General features: G+C 36.5%; 1 protein-coding gene across 8 annotated transcripts in view; it reads left to right on the top strand.

Moving 5' to 3' along the window:
- KPNA1 (karyopherin subunit alpha 1) overlaps window positions 1-20,168 on the top strand; it is a 68,597-nt gene that overhangs the window by 10,500 nt on the left and 37,929 nt on the right. For 2 of the 8 annotated variants that reach the window (XM_042956393.1, XM_042956391.1), the window contains 2 exons: window positions 11,260-11,393; window positions 16,956-17,000. In XM_042956393.1, the coding sequence (XP_042812327.1) occupies window positions 11,265-11,393; window positions 16,956-17,000 (174 nt within the window). In that variant the 5' untranslated portion in view covers window positions 11,260-11,264. Of the gene's footprint in view, window positions 1-3,924; window positions 4,747-5,772; window positions 6,940-11,259; window positions 11,394-12,391; window positions 12,492-16,955; window positions 17,001-20,168 lie in introns of those variants that run through there. The other 6 variants (XM_042956389.1, XM_042956388.1, XM_042956394.1 and 3 more) reach the window with 6 other exon arrangements.

Raw genomic sequence — 20,168 nt, 5'->3', positions numbered from 1 at the left:
TTGAATGGAAAGTAGAGTTCCCATGTATCCCACTACCTTCCCCACCATCAACATTCGCATTAGAGTGGTACATTTGTTGTAATGAAACTAACACTGATACATGATTATCCAAAGTCCATAGTTTACATTAAGTTTGCATTCATTCTTGGTGTTGTACATTCTTTGGAGTTTTGACAAATATATCGTTACTGGCATCCACATAATCCAGTAAAGTATCATACATAATAGTTTCACTGCCCTAAAAATCCTTTCTGCTCTGCTGTTCGTTCCTTCCACCCTGCAAACCTTTGGCAACCACTTATCTTTTAACTGTTTACATAGTTTTGCCTGTTGTAGAACGTCATTTAATTGGAATCATACCCATGTGTTTTTTCAAAATTCTCAATGTGGCAGATATATCTCTGTACCCCACAAAAAGGAGGAGAGGAAGATATTATATTAAATAATCTCATTTATGTATAGTGGCATATAAATTTTTCTTTTATTTTTTTTTAATGTTTGTTTATTTTTGAGAGAGGGAGGGAGGGACAGAGCGGGGGAGGGGCAGAGGAAGAGGGAGACACAAAATCTGAAGCAGACTTCAGACTCTGAGCTGTTGGCACAGAGTCCGACCTAGTGCTCTAACCCACGAACTGCAAGATCATGACCTGAGCTGAAGTCTGATGCTTAACCAACTGAGCTACCCAGGCGCCCCATATGGGTTTTTTTTTTGTTTGTTTGTTTCTTTAATTGAAGTTGTAGTTGATACAATGTTACATTACATTCAAATATACAACATAGTGATTCCACAACTCTATACCTATGCAATACTCACCACAAGTGTAGCTACTATATGTCACCATACGACATTGTTACAGTACTGTTAACTATATTCCCTAGTGTCTTCTTTCCCTTCCTTCCATCCCTGTGACTTATTCCATAACGGGAATTCTGTATCTCCCACTCCCCTTCATCTCTTTTACCCATCCTCCCACTCCTCCATCCCCTCTGGGAAACCACGTTTGTATTTATGGGTTGGTTTTGCTTTTTGTTTTGTTTTTTAGATTCTACATATAAGTGAAATCATAGGGTATTTGTCTTTGAGTTATTTCACTTAGCATAATCTCTAGGTCCGTCCATCTTGTTGCAAGTGGCAAGATATCTCTCTCTCTTTTTTTTTGGTTGGCTGAGTAACATTCCACTGTGTATATATACACCACGTCTTTATCCATTGGTTTATTGTCTATCAGTGGACACTTACTTAGCTTCCTTTCATACCTTGGCTGTTGTAAACAATGTTGCAGTGAACGTAGGGTTGCACATATCTTTTGGAATGAGTGTTTTCATTTTCTTTGGGTAAATACCCAGTTGTGGAATTACTGGATCATTAAATGTTTATTATTTTTGAGAGAGAGAGAGACAGTACAAGCGGGGGAGGGGCAGAGAGAGAGGGAGACCTAGAATCTGAAGCAGGCTCCAGGCTCTGAACTGTTAGCACAGAGCCTGATGTGAGACTCAAACCCACAGACCACAAGATCATGACCTGAGCCAAAGTCAGATGCTCAACTGACTGAGCCACCCAGGCGCACCAAAATGGTGTGAAAATTTTAAAGAAAATATTAACATAGAGTTTAAAAGGGTGATACACCATGACCAAGTGTGTGTATTCCAAGAAGCAATCATTCAATATTAAGAAATCTATTAATATCTCACCATACTTAATAGGTCGAGATAGATAAACTTGACCATTTTAATAACTGCCAAAAAAGTCATAAAAATTCAACACACATTTCAAGTTTTAGAAACAAGTAAAATAGATATGAATGGGTGGTAGGTACTTAGATGTCATTTTTTAAGATATCTCAAAACCATACTGCAACACAGCTGGAGCTAATAGATTGCTGGTAGGAATGCATGATGGTATAGCCACTTTGGAAAACAGTTTGACAATCTTCTGAAGTTAAACATACTCTTATCATATGACCCAGCAGTGTCGTTCCTAGTTTTTTACCCAAGAAAAATGACAATATTTGTTCACACAAAAACCATATGTGAATATTTATAGTAGCTTATTCATAATTACCAAAAACTGCGAACAACCCAAATGTCTATCAGTTGGCAAATAGATCAAATGTGGAATACAGTGGAATACAATTCAGCAATAAAAGGAATGAATTATTGATAGATGCAACAAAATTGATGAATCTCAAATTAGTTAATACTGACTGAAAGAAGCCAAATTCAAAAGGCTACATACTGGGTGGTTCCAGTCATTTTACATTCTGGAAAATGCAAAACTATAAGGATAGAAAATAAATCATTGAGTGCCTTGGGTTGAGAAGGGAGTGGATTTACTAGAAAGAGACCTGACAGAACTTCTTGCAGTAAAGGAAATGTTCTCTCTTTGTGTTTACTTAAATGTTAAGTTTTACTGAATGTAAATTATAAATTATACCTCAATAAACCTGGCTTTTTAAAACATGTTTATTTTGAGAGGGATAGAGGGGTAGAGAGCATGCATGCATGTGTGAGAGCCATCCAGGAGCAGAGAGGGAGGGAGGGAGAGAATCCCAAACAGGCTCTGTGCTCTTAGTGCAGATCCAATGCAGGGCTAGATCCCATGAACCGTGAGATCATGACCTGAGCTGAAACCAAGAATCAGATGCTTAACCAGCTGAGCCATCCTGGTATCTTGTAAATACATATTTAATTCTTCACCAAGAAGACAGTATTGTAAAGATGTTGAGTTTCTTTAACTTACAGTTAGAATGTTATCTGAATATCCAATGACTTTTTTTAAAGAAAGAAAAGATTGGACTAAGAGTTAATTACTTTTTTGGCCTGGGAACTTCTTTACGTTCTTATTGAGGACTCCAAAGAACTTTTGTTGATGTTATTGTTTTATATCTGTTAATATTTATTATATTAGAAATCAAAACAAATTTTATGTAAAGTGTTTTTTAATGTTTACTTATTTATTTTGAGAGAGAGAGAGAGAGAGAGGAAGGGGCAGAGAGAGAGAAGAAGAGAATCCCAAGCAGGCTCTGCGCCATCAGCTCATAGCTCCATATGGGGCCTGACCTCATGAACCGTGAGATCATGACCCGAGTTGAAACCAAGAGTTGGATGCTTAACTGACTAAGCCAATCAGGTGCCCCGAATGAAATATTTGGAACACAGAAATACATAGTACACATTCTATTAAGCGTCAGAGTAATGATGTCATCACGTCATAAAGCTTCTGAAAAACTTATGAGTGAAAGTGAAAAATAGCATAGGTAGTATCTTAGTAATATTATGAAAATAGTTCTCATGAAAAGCATTTTTTCACATATGATATTGTCAAATACGGAAAAGTTTGAACCAGTTTTGAGTTTAATGATGGTGGTGGGCAACTTCCTCATACATGCTGGTGTACATTGGTTCAGCATTTTAGAGAGTACTTTGATTCTCAGAATTTTAAATGCACGTGCTTTAGACCTTTAGGTTACACTGTTTAGAATTCATTAATGGATATAACTGAATGTGTGCAAATACATGAAGGAGAATATTGGTTAAAGCATTATTTGTGATAAGAAATTTGTGATAAGAGACAAACCTAATTGTCGTTAATGTTTAGTGTCTAGTTATTGTATAAAAATTACTTTATTAAAAATAATTTATAGGCATTGAAATGGAAAGTTGTCCAGAGTTGAAGCAGAAGTGCAGAACTGAGTGTATAATTTCCCCATCCATGTACAATAAAAACCAGAAGGATATGTGTATACTTGTATAACCAGTTTTTGAAAGGATATGCAGAGAACCTGATGGTGGTTACCTTTAAGAGGAAGTACATTTCCATTTTTCTGTTTATGCCCTTTCGTAGTGTTCATTTTTTTAAAAATGTGAGCTCTTTATTTATTTAAAATTTATTTATTTTGAGAGAGAGAGAGAGAGCATGTGTGCGTGCACAAGTTGGGGAGGGGCAGAGAGAGAGAATCCCAAGCAGGCTCTGTGCTGGCATTGCAGGAGCCTGCTTGTGCACTGCCAGCACATAGCCTGAAGTGAGGCTTAAACTTACAAACTGTGAGATCATGACCTGAGCTGAAATCAAGAGTCGGACACCCAACCAATTGAGCTGCCCCAAGCCTTTTTATAATTTGAAAGGCACAAGTGCACTGTAAGGATGATAGAAATTATTAGTTTGAGTGTTGAAATCATTTGTGAGTTCTCAGATGCCACCATTTAACAGGAAAAGAAAGAAAAAACAGGTGCTGGCATTTCTCATGTCTGTTTACTTTTGCAGAGCAGTTGCTCTAATCAAATAGGACTTCTTGATATTCTTCATCAGTTGTACTTTCTAACATCTGTGCCTTTTTCTTTGTACTCTTCTCTGTTTTGTGTGTCTTTCTCTTTTAACTTCAACTGCTGAAATCCTATCTATCCTTTACAGCCTAACTGAAACACCATCTTCTCTATGAAGCTATCCCTCATCACTTTAGTCAGAAGAGATCTTTTTTTGAACCTTTGGAACTATTTATAGCCATTTCTTCATTACACAAATATCAGATGTGAGCTATATATGGGCCAGACAGCGGGAGTATGCTTTCATCTTTTTTCTCTTCACCTTATAAGGTAATATCCCCATTGTGCACATAAGGAAACCGAGGCTCACAGAAGTTTAGTATTTTTTCTACGTCGTCATACTAAGAAGTAAATTTGAAAAGAGAGCTTCAAGGCCAGCCCTCTTCTCTGGACTTGCTTCTTAAGTCTCTTTAATAAACAGAAGTAAGTGAATAGTAGTTTTGTATGAATATTCCTTCCCTGTTAGATTTTTTTTATATTAAAAAAATGTTTGCAATAATTTGAAAATTTCAAGAAGTGTATAAAAATCTCCTTTTTACCCTTCATCCACATTCCACATTTTATCTTTTACTCCATTTGTTTTATCATTTATTCTTTCTTTCTGTATATGTGCGTGTGTGTGTATTCCTGACATTGCTTTTCCTAAATTATGTGCCCTTCCAGCTCCATGTTGAGTGTAGGCTTCCAGTTATTGAAGTCTAATTGGCTTTTGGTATTGTTAAACTTTATCCAGGTCTTGCCCTGTTACTATAGACTTTCTCCTTTCTCTGACCTAAAACTTCTGATTCTTACAATGCTATATTGTGATATTTCAGAGCCAAAATGCTGTTTGCTTCAGGAATCCAGCTTTTTTCTCTAGATCATTTGTCAGCACCATTAAGTGATTCCTTCAGGATTATTTGCAAATTCTCATCTGCATTGCCCCCGCCTTTCAGTCTAGTAAAACTCAATCTGACAAAATGCCACTGGGTATATGTATCAGTCTGCTTAGACTGCCGTAAAAAATACCACAGATTGGGTAGCTTAAACAACAGAAATTCATTTTATCCCAGTTCTGGAGGCCAGAAGTCCAAGATCAAGGTGCCAACAGGGTTGGTTTCTGGTGGAACTTCTCTTCCTGACTTGCAAATGACCACCTTCTTGCTGTGTCCTCACGTGGCCTTATTTGTGGGCACATAGGGGGTTAGAATGGGGGAAGAGATTTCTGGTGTGTTTCTTCCTTTTTTTTTTTTTTTAAGTTTATTTATTTTGAGAGAGAGTGTGAGCAGGGAAGGGGCAGAGAGCGAGGGAGAGAGAGAGAATCCCAAGCAGGCACTGCACTAGGACCTAAGTCAGCACAGGGAACCCAGTGTGGGACTCAAACCCACGAACCGTGAGATAATGACCTGACCTGAAATGACCTGAAATCAAGAGTTGGATGCGTAACCCACTGAGGCACCCAGTGCCTCTTTTCCTCTTCTTATAAGGACACTTTTCACCCTCTCTTCCTCTTTTTATAAGGACACTAGTCCTACTGGATTAGGGTTCCACACTTATGACATCTTAATTAACCTTAATTATCTTCTTAAAGGTCCTATTTCCAAATATAGTCATATCGGAAGTTAGGGCTTCAATATATATAGTTGGTGAGGGTGGAGGAGTACAGTTCAGTCCATAACAGTAGAGCATCAGGTTTATAATCGGGAACGTAGGTTCATATCCTTGCTGTATCTTGTATTATGTAACCCTGGCCAAGTCACCTCTTTTAGCCTCCTGAGTCCTTAACTGTAAAGGATGAGAATAATAATTTCTTGCCTCATGTGTTTGTTAAGAGATTCAGGTAAAATAGATGATGCAACACAGCGCATTATAAATCAAATGATTCTGAATTCAGGTGTGCAATAAAATCATCTTAAAAGGAACTCTTCTGTGAATTCCAGTCTGACTGCACAAGGAGCTCTACAGACCCACTCCCTAGTAAAAGTGGGAAAAACTTTAAAAACAGCTGTTTAAAGCTTCTGGAAATGGCCCTAGGCTTCCATTTGGGGGAAGGTTTTCTTGGGAGGAGCAGGACATCAGGATTTCTCTTCCCACCCCCAGGTGCCTGATGCTGATGCTAAGTTTTGGTATATGTGGTGGAGAGGTAGTTCTGGTGCCACCCACCCTCCTACCTACCTGGACAAAATACTCAGCGCCTGTAGGGGTTATCACTCAGAGAAGCGTGCTATTGTCTGTACTCCCAACTTGAGAGCCCTAGTTCAGAGATTTGGTTGGGTGGTTAGGGAGAAAAGCGGGTCATAAAATAGCTCCTCATCTCTTCTTCAGGGAATTAATTTACAAGGGAGCACTGATAAGAAGAATAGCTGACTTCTCAGCAGAAACAATGGAGGAGAGAGGCAGTGTAATAATACATTTTAAGTACTCAAAGACAAATACAGTCAACCAAAAATCCTATATATCCAGCAAAGCTATCTTTTTAAAATGAAAGCGAAATGAAGATTTTCCCCAGATAAACAGGAACTGAGAGAGCTTATTACTTACAGACCACCTTGCAAGAATGCTAAAGGAAGCTTTTTATCCTGAAAGCAAGTAATCTCAAGAGAGTAATTTGAATCCATATGAAGAGTACCAGTAAAGGTAATTATGTAGCTTTAAAAGAGAATATAAGGACATATTTTTTCTCCTTTTTTCTTAAAACTGATTCTTGGGCTTATAAGGTATGGGAATGTAGTATATTTGTAGCATATCTGTCAATAGCACAGAGGAAGTGAGTGGAGGCAAAGCTATGTCAAGCTAAGGAAATGAATATAGGTGATAAATAATTATTACAGTGCATTATTAGGTTTGTAACATTAAATATATCTATAACAATAATTCCATCAAATGGAGGAAAAGGCAGTAGAACTATATAGCATAGCATTTCTACATCTTACTGGAATTAAGCAAGTAATAAATCTGAAGCTAGTATAAGTCTGAAGTTAAAATGTTATATGGTAAGCCCTTGAGCAGCCACTAGGGGGAAAAACTAAAAATACAGTGAAAAAGTCATTAAAGAAATTTTAGTGCTTCATTAGAAAATTTTCACCTAATGCAAAAGAAAGCAGTCAAAGTAATAAAGGAACAAAAAAGACATGAGACACATAGAAAATGAAAAAGCAGTTGTAAATAAACTGTAAGTAATAACATTAAACATGAATTGATTAAATTGTGTAATAAAAAAGGCAGAGATTTTCAGAGTATCCCAACTATATGTTCTCTACAACAGATGTACTTTAAGTTTAAAGATACAAATACGTTTAAAGTATAAGGATGGAAAAGATCTGTTATGCAAACAGCAATAACAAGAACACTGGAGTGGCTATTATAATATCTGAAAAAATAGACTAAAGCAAAACGTGTTATCAGAGGTAACTAGTAAGTAGGTTACTAGAGGTAACTAGGCATCTGAAGTGAACGTGGGACATTTTCAAGGATAGATCATATACTAGGCCACAAAACAAATCTTAATACATTTAAAAGGATTGAAATAAAAAAGGTGGTCCTCTGACCACAGTGGAAAGAAATTAGAAATCACTAACAGAAATTTGGGGAACTCACAAATATGTGGAAATTAACATACTCATAAATAACCAGTAGGTCAAAGTAGAAATGAAAAGAGAAATCAGAAAATACTTTGAGAAAAATGAAAATGAAGTTACTACCTAAGAAAACAGTGCTTGGGGCGCCTGGGTGGCTCAGTCGGTTGGGCGTCTGACTTCGGCTCAGGTCATGATCTCGCGGTTCGTGAGTTCGAGCCCCGCGTCAGGCTCTGGGCTGATGGCTCAGAGCCTGGAGCCTGCTTCTGATTCTGTGTCTCCCTCTCTCTCTGCCCCTCCCCCATTCATGCTCTGTCTCTCTCTGTCTCAAAAATAAATAAAACGTTAAAAAAAAAATTAAAAAAAAAAAGAAAACAGTGCTTACAGGGAAACTTCTAGTGATAAATGCTTATATTAAGAAAGAAGAAAGATCTCAAATCAGTAACCTTCCATCTTCAGTCACTGGAAAAAAGAGCAGCCCAAAACAAGCAGAAGGAGAGAAATAATAAAGATGAGAGTAGAAATTAATGAACTAGAAAATAGAAAAATGGTAGAGAAGATTAAGGTAACCAAAAACTGGTTTCTTGAAAAGATTGACAAAATTGGCAAACCTTTAGCCAGACTGACCTAGAGAAAAAGGACTTAAATTAGTAGAATCAGAAATTACTGGGATTGCAAAAATGGAAAGGATTATAAAGGAATACTATGGACAACTGTATACCAATAAATTACATAGCTTAGATAAAATGGACAAATTTTTAGAAAGACAATTGCTGAAACATTTATATGGACACACTGAATAGTAGACCTATAGCAAGTGATGAGATTGAATTAATCATAAAGGTACCCACAAAGAAAAGCCCAGGCCCAAATGGTTTTACTGCTGGATTCTGCCAAACATTTAAAGAACAATTCTAACTCTTCCTAAAAATTGAGAGGGGTAATACTTCCCAACTTGTTTTATGAAGCTGGTATTACCCTGATACCATAGATATTATGAGATAACTATAGACCACTATCTCTTACGAAGATAAACACAAAAATCCTCCAAATACTACCAAACCTAATTCACCAGCATATAAAAAGAATTTTATGCCACAACCAAGTGGCATTTATCCCAGAAATGCAAGGTTGGTGTAAAGTTCACAAACCAATTACTGTAATGTATCAGTAAACAAAACAAAAAACAAAAGTCACATTGTCATCACCAAAGACATAGAGTTTTTGACAAAATCCAACACTCTTTAATTGATAAAAACATTAAAAAAAAAAACGAATAGAAGGGAACTTTCTCAACATGAATAAAGACACCTATGAAAAATTCAAAGATAATGTCATACTTAATGTTGAAAAACTGAATGCTTTTCCCCTAAGATCAGGAATAAGACAAGAGTGTCTGCTTTCTCCATTTATATTTAACATTGTGTTAGAGTATCTAACTATGGTACTTATGAAAAAAAAATACACAAAGTCATCAAGATTGGAAAGAAAGAAAACTGTCCCTGGCGGGTGACATGCTCTGGTATGTAAAAAATCTTAAGGAATCCACTAAAAAAATATTAGCGCTGATGCACAAGTTCAGCAAAGTTGCAGAATACGAAGTCAGTATACAAAAAAGTCAATTGTATTTCTATAGACTTATCATGAACAATCTAAAAGTGAAATTAAGAAAAAAATTCATTTGTAATAGCATCAAAAAAATTAAAACAGGAATAAATTTAACGAAGTGTACAACACTGAAAACTACAAAATATTGTTGAAAGATTCTAAAGAAGCTCTGAGTAAATAGAAAAACATCCTGTCTGTGGTATGGAAGATTTAACATCAAGATGGCAATACTCCCCACATTGACCTGCAGATTCAGTATAGTCCATATCAAAATCCCAGCTCAGTTCTTTGTAGAAATTGATAAATTGTTCACTCCTAAAATTCACACGGAATTGCAAGGTGTCTAGAAGAGCCAAAACAATCTTGAAAAAGAATAAAATAGGAGGACTTATACTTCCTGATTTCAAAACTTAACAAAAATGGTACTCAAGATTATGTGGAATCAGCATAAGGGTATATACATACAGATCAATGGAATAGAGTTGAATAAAACCATATAGATATGGTCAATTTGATTTTCAACAAGGGTGTCAAGACGATCAGTGGAGGAAGAAAAATCTTTTCAACAAATGGTGCCTGCCTGGAACAAATGGGTAGCCAGTTATGAAAGAATGCATTTGGACCCTTACCTCATACCATATATAATAAATCACGCAAAATGAATGACCGACCTAAATGTAAAAGCTAAAATTTAAAACTCCTAGTAGGAAATTTAGGATTTATAATCCCTAAGTATGACACTAAAAGCATGAGCAACTACAACAAAAAAATAGATTGATTTGGACTTCATCAAAATTAAAAACTTTTGTGTTTCAAAGGACACCATTAAGAAAGTGAAAGGACAACCTATAGAATTAAAGAAAATATTTAAAGAATATAAATCTCATAAGGATTTCTATCTAGAATATATAAAAAATTCTTACAATTCAGTGATAAAAAGACGACTTAACAATGGGTGAAGAATCTGAATAGACTTTTTTTTTTTATGGAGGATATACAGTTGGGAAATAAATTTATGTGAAATGACAGCAGATACCAAAAATTGTAATAGTAATTGTCGGCGAGGATGTGGAGAAATTGTCAACCCTTATGCCCTGCTGGTAGAAATGTAAAATAGCACAGCACTTTGGAAAAATATTTTGGCAGTTCCTGAAACGATTAAACAGTTACTGTGTGACCCAGTAGTTCCATTCCTAGGTATATACCCAAGAAAAAACATATGTCTACATAAAAACTTGTCCACAAATGTTTATGGAAGCATTATTCCTAATAGCCAAAAAGTGGAAAGAAAGAACCCAAATGTCTATCAGCTGATGAGTAGATACAAAATATAATGCAGTATATCCATATAATGGGATATTATTCAGCCATAAAAAGCAATAAAGTACTGCTATATGTTGCAACATAGATAAACTTTAAAAATATGCTAAATGAAAGAAGCCAGGCACAAAAGATCACACATGTGATTCTGTTCATATGAAATGTCTTGAATAGGAGTGATAGGAAGATGGTATGCAGTTTCTTTTTGAGGTGATAAAAATGTAAAAAACAAAAACCAAAAAAACGTGTGGTGATGGTTTCACATGGCTGTGAAAATACCAAAAGCTATTGACTTGTACACTTTAATAAAGCTGTTAAAAAAAGTAACCCATTTCTGGTGTCCCTACAGAGTGAGGGTGGACATGTATATATTTAAAAGGCTGAGCTATTAGAATAACAGAGCTCCTTACCATAAGCTAAGCTCATTTGTTCCCTTCCTCTCTCATTTTTGTAGAAATCATGACCACCCCAGGAAAAGAGAACTTTCGCCTGAAAAGTTACAAAAATAAGTCCCTGAATCCTGATGAGATGCGCAGGAGGAGGGAGGAAGAGGGACTGCAGTTACGCAAGCAGAAAAGAGAAGAGCAGGTAAATCCTTTTACCCTTTTAAATTTATTTTAAAGAACTTAATGTTAACATATTAAGCCTGAAACCACTTCTATTTTAGTTTTGACGGTGTTGGATGTGTGAGTGTGTGTGTGTGTGTGTGCGTGTGTGTGTATCCCCTGTATCATAAAATCAACATGTTTTGGGAGTCCGGGAGAGGAGGTGATGAAAAGTAGAATACAAGAATAAAGAAATCTCTCAGGTTCTCATATTCCCAATACAACCACTGTTTAATATTTTGGCCTATTTGTTTTTAGTGTGTTTTATTTTTCTAAAGTTGGAGCTTCCTTAAGATTTTATGTGCATATTAATGAATTCTCAAGTGACCAATAAAACACTGCTTTTCATTACAATCTTTGATTTGAAAAGTTGTAAACATAGAAGATTAAAGAATAGATAGTGAACCTTATAAAATCATCCTATGGATTCAGTAATTGTCAGTAGCAGGCCATACTTGGTTCATGTCTATCTTTACGTTTCTTTATTATGTAGTATTTTAAAGTGAAATCTCAAGGAATATGTCTTTCTACCCCTAAATTCTGCAGGCTTCATTAGGACATTGATTTTTTATCTTCTTTTTTTTTTTTTTTTTTTAATTTTGGTCATTTTTAACTTAACATCTGAACATCTACAGGAGAATTTGGGACTCTCTCTCATTTTACCTTCCTCTAAAAATGCTTAGAATGAACAGTCCATCCCCATCCCTTTTGGCAAAGAGATTTAAAGACATTTAGGTGACTTTTTTTTTTTAAGTTTATTTGTTTTGAGAGAGACCAAAACAGCGTGAGTGGGGAAGGGGCAGAGAGAGGGAGACAGAGAATCCTAAGCAGGCTCTGCACTGTCAGTGGAGCCTGATGTGGGGCTTGAACTCATGAAACCATGAGATCATGACCTGAGGTGAAACCAAGAGTCAGATGCTTAATTGACTGAGCCACCTAGGCGCCCCTACGTTACATTTTTTTTTTTTTTTTTTTGCTAAGGAGAGATTTTTGAGCTTAGAAGGACCATTTGACCCCCACACTGCAAAAGCTCCATAAAAGGCGAATAAATGACTCCGTCCTTTCATACCTGAGAAATACGGTAATCTGTCATAAATATTTTGCAGTTAACAGTGAGCTGTTTTCAACATACACTGTTTTTTTGAGTAACGCTGCATGGAAAATCCAAGTAGTTAAAGTCTAAGAGTACATTACAACTTCAGTGTTGTTTTTTTTTTTGTTAGGGCTGTAGATATTTGAATCAAACAGTGTCATTGTTACTGTTATTTTTGGGCAAAGAGAGTTTGTAATATTATAATAAAGTTTATATTAAGTGTAGTAAATTAAGTTATGAGTTACCACTTAGTCATAAAAGGATGAGTTTCTCTGGGTTTCTTATTACCTCTTTATTCATCTCTGTGTCTTGAGGTGGAACCTTTTCTTTGAATAAACTTTTATATTAGCTTCTATTTTGGTAGTAAATTTCAGAAATCATAATAGCATTGTTACATATTTATATTCCTATATATGAATACATAAATATATGTACATGAGCCCAAGTATAGGTCTGAATATAGCCACCAGCTTATGCATCATATTTGGCATAAAGCCATTTGAAGGTGTAGTAATGATACTCTGCCATTAACAGTGTTCATATTATTCTCTTCTTGGTGATGGGTGATTTCATGTAATTAGACTTCATTGTAAAGTCTGTGTAAATAAATTTTTTGTATTCACTTACCTGCCCGAAGGCAAATGCTCCCTGTCCTTAATATATCAAGTGGCAAGTATGGTCCCATATATTGGGCTAAAAATATTTGTAGTTGAAATTCTATTGGCTTCATTGTATGAGATCTGAAATTTTGCTATGGCTTTAATAAATTTCTGTGATAAGTTTTTGGAATACTGCTCTATTGAAAATCCTCATTTCTTAATTTCTTATGTGCCGTGTAACGTAGAAACAACTGGTAAAAACTAATCAGGCTTCTTAATACCATAACAGTACTTGTTTCATGCCTGCTTTGTAAAATGGTAAATATCAGTAAGATACAGACTCGTTTAGGTGCTGTTTATCTTTCCACAGTTGCTTTGGCATCTGTTGGGAAACCTCACAGGTCTAGGCCAGCTGATGAGCTAGATGTGAGAGTAGCACAGGAGTTGATGTTGCCAAGTGCACAAAAGATAACTTGCTGCATCTTTATAGGGTTATCCTTTTAGCAGACTAACATTTAATTTTTGTTATATCTGGACAGCACTGTAAAAATGACCCCTGTATACTTGTCACTTACAGACCAAACTAAAATTATTTTTGGCAAAATATTTTGCTAGTTGGTATCATTCTGATTGAGCCAGTACTTATAAATTTGAATTAAGCAGACTCTTGTTAACTCTGAGTGAATAGGTAACCTAGTGCTGCTTAAATAGAAATTGCCTGATGTTTCTAGTTATAAGAAATATCTTGTGAAGTGAGCAAGTTGATAAACTTCCGGACAGGCAACTTCCATTAATTAACTTGGTTGACAAGTGCAGGCAACATGTAGTCTGTAGATAAGGCATACAGATCATGATTGTTTTGGCAGTTTTTTCTTTTTTTAAACCTGTTTTTCTCTGAGTAATACATGTTGTTGAAAAAGGTAAATAGTACTACAGTACTTGAAACCAAACCACCAGTGTTCTTGGTCTCATTCCCAAGTAAGCCACTTCAATCCTCTTAACTATTTATTTATCAATTTAAAGTATTATCTATTGATGTTCTGTTATGGTAGGTGAAGATTTAAGCTCTTACACGACTTTTCCCATGTGTCTATTCTCCTAAACAGTTGTACTATCCTATGTAAGTATCATTTATTGCTGAGCTGAGTAGTATACCGTGGTTACATTTCCTTTCTTTGTATTTGTTTTTCCTGGCATTAATTGTCTGATTTTTTTTTTTTTTTTTTTTTTTTTTTTTTTTTTTTTACCTGCTTGGCTTTTTTTCTGATTCCTGGCTGCTTTTCCTTTTCTTTTACAGCTCTTTTAAGTTATTTTTATCTGATTTTCTACTTGCTTAAACTTATCAGATAATTTATCACTTTCATATTTTTTCCTTTGGAGACCTCTTCCCTACATTTTCTGACCTCTAGCACCAGTCAGAATTGTTTGTCCTGTGTTCTTGCTGTATCGCTGTAGTCTTAGAACTTCCCTTAACTGGAAATTTCTCCTGTCTTATCTTGTCATCATCCTTGTGATGTAAGCGCTTTGGTGTTTTTATTTCAAATCCTACTTGTTTACCAGCAGTTGTGGTTTTCATGACCCATAGTAAAGATCGTAACAGTATCCTGCCATTCCATATTAAAAACACTGCTTGTGGATATAAATTTTGCAATGCCAATAGATGTAATTTTAGTGATTAGGCTTGATTTAGAAGTCCTGCAAATGCTTTAGTAGTTGTGAAACAAAATGAAATCGTAATGAAGAAATCCTTAAAAATAAACAAGAAGATTCAGCTGGGTCTAGCTCTGTGTCATGCTTGTGGCTAAACCACACAGAGAGGAAATACTTTAATACACTTTGAAATATGACAGAATGGTTAATTATTTCTGTTGGGCTGTATCTAAAGGACAAAAAAGAGTAGAAAGAAATCATCAACTGCTTTCGTAATCATACAGGATTGATCTTGAAACTACGCATATTTGTGTATGGATACAGTACATAATTATGTTAATATTAGGAACCTAGATCTTTTAGCTTCCGAAAGAATAGAAATATAAAATCAAAGAGGTTATATAAATTTGCATTGGCGATATCATTAGGGATTCATTATGTGTTTTCTTTTTAAAACACATGCACACAAACCAGCTTTGTCCTAGAAAGGCTTAGAAGTAGTGAAATACCTTGTATCAGTGAGCACCTCTAGCACCCTGAGACTGTGGTCATTAGAGAATTTTTCTCTTAAAGGAACAAGGTTTCTTGGAAAAAACACCTGATTCTTGATTAAAGGTAGGGAATATTCAAGGCAAATGTGTAATATTTTTTCATAACATAGAGCAAGGAAGTTTAAGACCATTGAAAATTGTGTTGAAAAGAATCAGGAGATAGCTTGAACAGGTTCCCATTAGCCAAAAGTGGGATTTTTTGAGTATTAGGGCACTTTGAGGACTTCTGCTTCCAGCCAAAGTGGAATAGCAGGGCCCAGATTTACCCTCCTACCTGAAGCAAACCCAAGAATAACCAGACAAAATACATGAAACACTAATTCAAGACACCAGACATTAGCCAGTGAAGGACAGTGATGTCTAGAGATGGGAAACAAATCAGTTGAGCCCTGTCATTGCTTCATCTTACTGCCCAACAGAGTTTCCAGGTTGCAACACAGGGAGAGGGAACTAAGGGCCAAAGCCTTCCTGAATTGAGGAGACAGAGCTGAGAGTCTGGAGAGACAAAGACATCCATTCATAGGAGGGAATACCAAAAGGGAGACTTGTGTCTATAGAGAGAAGCCTGGAGATCTTCAAAGTGTTTTTTTGAATATTCAGCAGAGTACTGATCAGCATATGTGCTTGAGGAGACTACTAAGGCAAGAGAAACTTATCATCCAAAAAGATCAGAGGGAGCAGTGCCTGGCCCTTACACAGTGCTGACACTAGTTCCTGTTCCTATAGCCAGACTGGAGAAACTCATTTACGGGGCCATTAGGTATTCAGGAGAGTCTTGCCTCAATAGTGGAGATTAATTAGCCATAAATTTACTACTGCCCCAGACCTACCTAACAAATCATAAAAGCAAGATCTGAGAGGATCAAACTGCAGGTTTTGGTTTTCCTGAATTAGTAGTCATATAGGAAAAAGAAATAACTGGATTTTCTCTGTCTTCATTTTCAAAATGAATTGGTTTCTTAGCATCCTCCAGAGGGAGCAGGAAAGTCTGTATTTTAATATTATTAGGAACTCATAGTGTTTAACATAAAATCGATGTATTTCAGTTTATTTTTTCTGTGTTTTTAAAAAAGCAACTTTATGGCTGTATAGTTGACATACAATGGAGTGTACACTTTGTTAAATTTTGAGATATGTATATGTGAAATCATCACTGTAATTAATATAGTGAACATATTTATTGCTATCCAACTTTCCTGGTATACCTTTGTAGTACCTTTTCCCCACCCTTCACCTATCTCCAAACAACTTCTGATCTGTTTTGGTCACCACTGATTATTTTGCATAAATGGACTGAAAAAATATGTATTCTATTTTGTCTGGCTTTTTTCAGTCAGCTTAATCATTTTGAGATTCATTTATGTTGTTGTATCAGTAGTTCATTCCATTTCATTGTTGAATAGCATTCTGTTGTACAGATAAAGCCACGATTGGTTTATCTGTTCACCTGTTAATGGCAGTTTGGATTGTTTCCAGTTTCTGGTGATTACAAATAAAACTGCTATGAACATTCATGATCAGCTCTTTTTATGGACATGTGTTTCCATTTCTCTAGATATCTAGGAGGAGAATGGCTGGGTTGTATAGTAGGTGTGTACTTAAGCTCTCAACTGTTTGCTAAAATGGGTTGTACTATTTTACCTTCACATCAGCAGCATACGAGAGTTTCATTGGCTCCACATCCTTCTGAGCATTTGGTATGGTCAGTCTTTTTCATTTTATCTATTCTAAGGTGTGCATAGTAGTATGCCATTATGGTTTTATTATGCACTTCCCTAATGATGGAAGTTGAAAGCATGTTTTCATGTGTTCATTTGCCCCTTTGTATATCTACTTTAGTGAAGTCTGTTTAGTTTTATTTTTTAAAGTCTGCTTAGTATTTTAATTGAGTTGTTTTCTGGATGCAAGTCTTTTGTTGGATATGTGTTTTGTAAATATTTTCTCCCAGCTGATGGCTTGCCTTTTTGTTTTCAGAAGTGCTGTTTGAAGACCAAAGGTTTTGATTTTGGAATTCCATGTATGTTTTTTTCTTTAATGGATTATGCTTTTGTGTGTCAGATCTAAGAATCTTTGCCAAATCCATGGTCACTTAAGATTTTCTTGTATGTTTTCTTTAAGAAGTTTTGTTATAGTTGAAATTTAGGTCTATGATAATTCACATTTAATTTTTGTATATAATGTGAAATAAGAGGAAAGGAGCCTTTTTTTTTTTTTTAAACATATGGATTTCCAGTTGTTCAGGTGTCATTTTTTGAAAAGATTGTTTTACTTCACTGATTGCCTTGAAACCATTTACATTCAATTGACCATCTCTGTGTGGATCTGGCTTCTGAACTTCTATTTTGTTCCCATTGGTTTATTTATATGTCTTATTTACCACACTGTCTTGATTACTGTAGCTTTTATAATGAGTCTTGAAATCATATTACTAGCTCTCTAACCTTGTTCTTTCCAAAAATTGTTCTGGCTGTTATAGGTCCTTTGCATTTTTATATGAACTTCAGAAACAGCTTGTCAGTTTGTGCACAAAAGCCTGCTCTGGGGATTTGATTGTGATTTTGTTAGATGTGTAGATCAGCTGGGGGAGAATTCCTATCGTAACAATGAGTCTTCTGACTCATAAGGACCGTATCTCCCGTTTATTTAGGTCTAAAATTTCTCTCAGGGATTGTAGTTTTTTTGTCAGATTTTCCCCTAAGTATTTCATAGTTTCAATGCTATTGTAAATGATATCTTTTGAATTTCAACTGTTTTCAACTGTTCATTGTTAATATTTAGAGTCCCCTGGGACTCACTGAGAGAGACGGTTCCCCTTCTTGGAGTGCGTCTGGGAGAGATGGCATTGCCTCTTTGGGGAGAAAAGAGCCGGTGGGCACCATTTCCCTCAGTATAGGCACAGAGACACCAGCTGAAGGTGGCTAACCTGGACACTGGCTCTCTGCTGCACTTTACTCCAAACTCCATGCCTCTGTGCTTTGGTGCAACTGCCCTCCAGGGACAAACCTGCACCAGTCTCAGTGCAGTGAGACCCTCCCTCAGAGGACCGGCACAGCTTCATGTCATGCCAGGTTCGTAAAGTTTGGAGTTTGAAAACTCAGCGGGCCTGCTTGGGATAGACCCCAAGGTGCAGTGTACTGCTGGGTGGCCAGATGGCTAGGACACAGGGTGAAGGTAGTGAGCTAAGGGATGCCTGGGATACACCAGGGGAAATTGCTCTTCTGGGAGGGCTTTGTGGTGGTGGGATGTGAGTTTCCCTCTCTGGTGACTAGGTGGCTGGCTGAAATAATTTTCCTCCCTTACCCCTTAGTATAAACTAACGTCAGTAAGCAGCACAGCGCCAACCGGGGTGGCTTACATTTGTTACACTAGGCCCTGGTCTCCTGCCCTCTGCAGGTGGAGCTTTACTAAGGCAGTTGTACTTGAGAACTAGAGCAGCGGGCCCCTCCCCCAGAAGACCAGCACAGGCCCTTGCACACACCATGTCTTTTGACCATGAGTTCTGTGAAGTTTCAGCTCTAGTGGAAGTACCACCAAGTCTCTTTTAACAAGCAGACCAGAGCACACCTAGTTAAAACTCACCATACTCTGGCCAATGTTCAGATAATCCCCACTGCCCACTGCAGGAAAGGAGAAACTCTACAGAGGACTGACCTGAGGGAAAGAGCAGTCAAACACAGCAGGAGAGTGCACACAGCATATACCAGAGTCATTTTATTTTATTTTATTTTATTTTATTTTATTTTATTTTATTTTATTTTATTTTACTTTTTTGAGTCACTTCTTTTTTAAATTTTATTAATTTTGTTTATTTTTGAGAGAGAGAGGGAGAGAAAGTGCAAGCAGGGGAGGGACAGAGAGAGAGGGGAAGACACAGAATTTGAACCAGGCTCCAGACTCTGAGCTGTTAGCACAGAGCCTGATGCGGGGCTCGAACTCACAAACTGCGAGATCATGACCTGAGCCAAAGTTGAATGCTTAACCGACTGAACCACCCAGGCACCCCACACCAGAGACACTTCTGAAGCACTAGGCCTTGGACAGTATATGACCTCTTCTTCATAAAGCCATTACTCTTAGTAGCAGGAAACATAACAGGCTTTCCCAACACAGAGAAGACAGAGACCTAGACAAAATACCAAGATGTAGGAATTCATACCAAAAGAAAGAGCAAGTAAAAGTCATGGCCAGGGATCTAATTGAAAAGGTTGTTAAGTAATATTCCTGAACCAGAATGTAAGGCAACAATGATAAAGGTATACTCTGGGCTTGAGAAAAGCTTAGACAACACCAAGGGTCCCTTACCACAGAGATAAAAGACTAAAAAACTAGTCACGCTGAAATGAAAAATATAATAACCAAGATTTGAAAACAAATGGATATAATGACCACAAGAAAGGAAGAACTAGAGGAGTGAATAAGTGACACAGAAGATAAAATTATGGAAAATAATGAAGATGAAAAGAGGGAAAGAAAAATACTAGATCATGAATGCAGACCTAGGGAATGAGGTGACTCCATAAACCGTAATAACATTTGTATCATAGGAATCCCAGCAGAAGAAGAGAGGGAAAAGGGGGCAGAAGGTTTATTTGAGGAAACTATAGCTGAAAACTAATATGGGGAAGGAAACAGACATCCAAGTCCAGGAGGCACAGACACCTCCCATCAAAATCAACAAAAGCGGGCCAACACCAGGACATATTGTAGTTAAATTTGCAAAATATAAAGAAAAAAAAAAACCTTAAAAGCAGTAAGACAGACGAAGTCCCTAATTTAGAAGGGAAGACAAATAATGTTAACATCAGATCTCTCCACAGAAACTTGACAGGCAAGAAGGGAGTGGCATGATATATTCAGCATACTGA

Source organism: Panthera tigris, chromosome C2 (genome assembly GCF_018350195.1).
Source record: "Panthera tigris isolate Pti1 chromosome C2, P.tigris_Pti1_mat1.1, whole genome shotgun sequence".
Taxonomy (NCBI): domain Eukaryota; kingdom Metazoa; phylum Chordata; class Mammalia; order Carnivora; family Felidae; genus Panthera; species Panthera tigris.
Note: the sequence above shows the minus strand (reverse complement) of the source record. Positions and strands in the feature narration are given on the sequence as shown.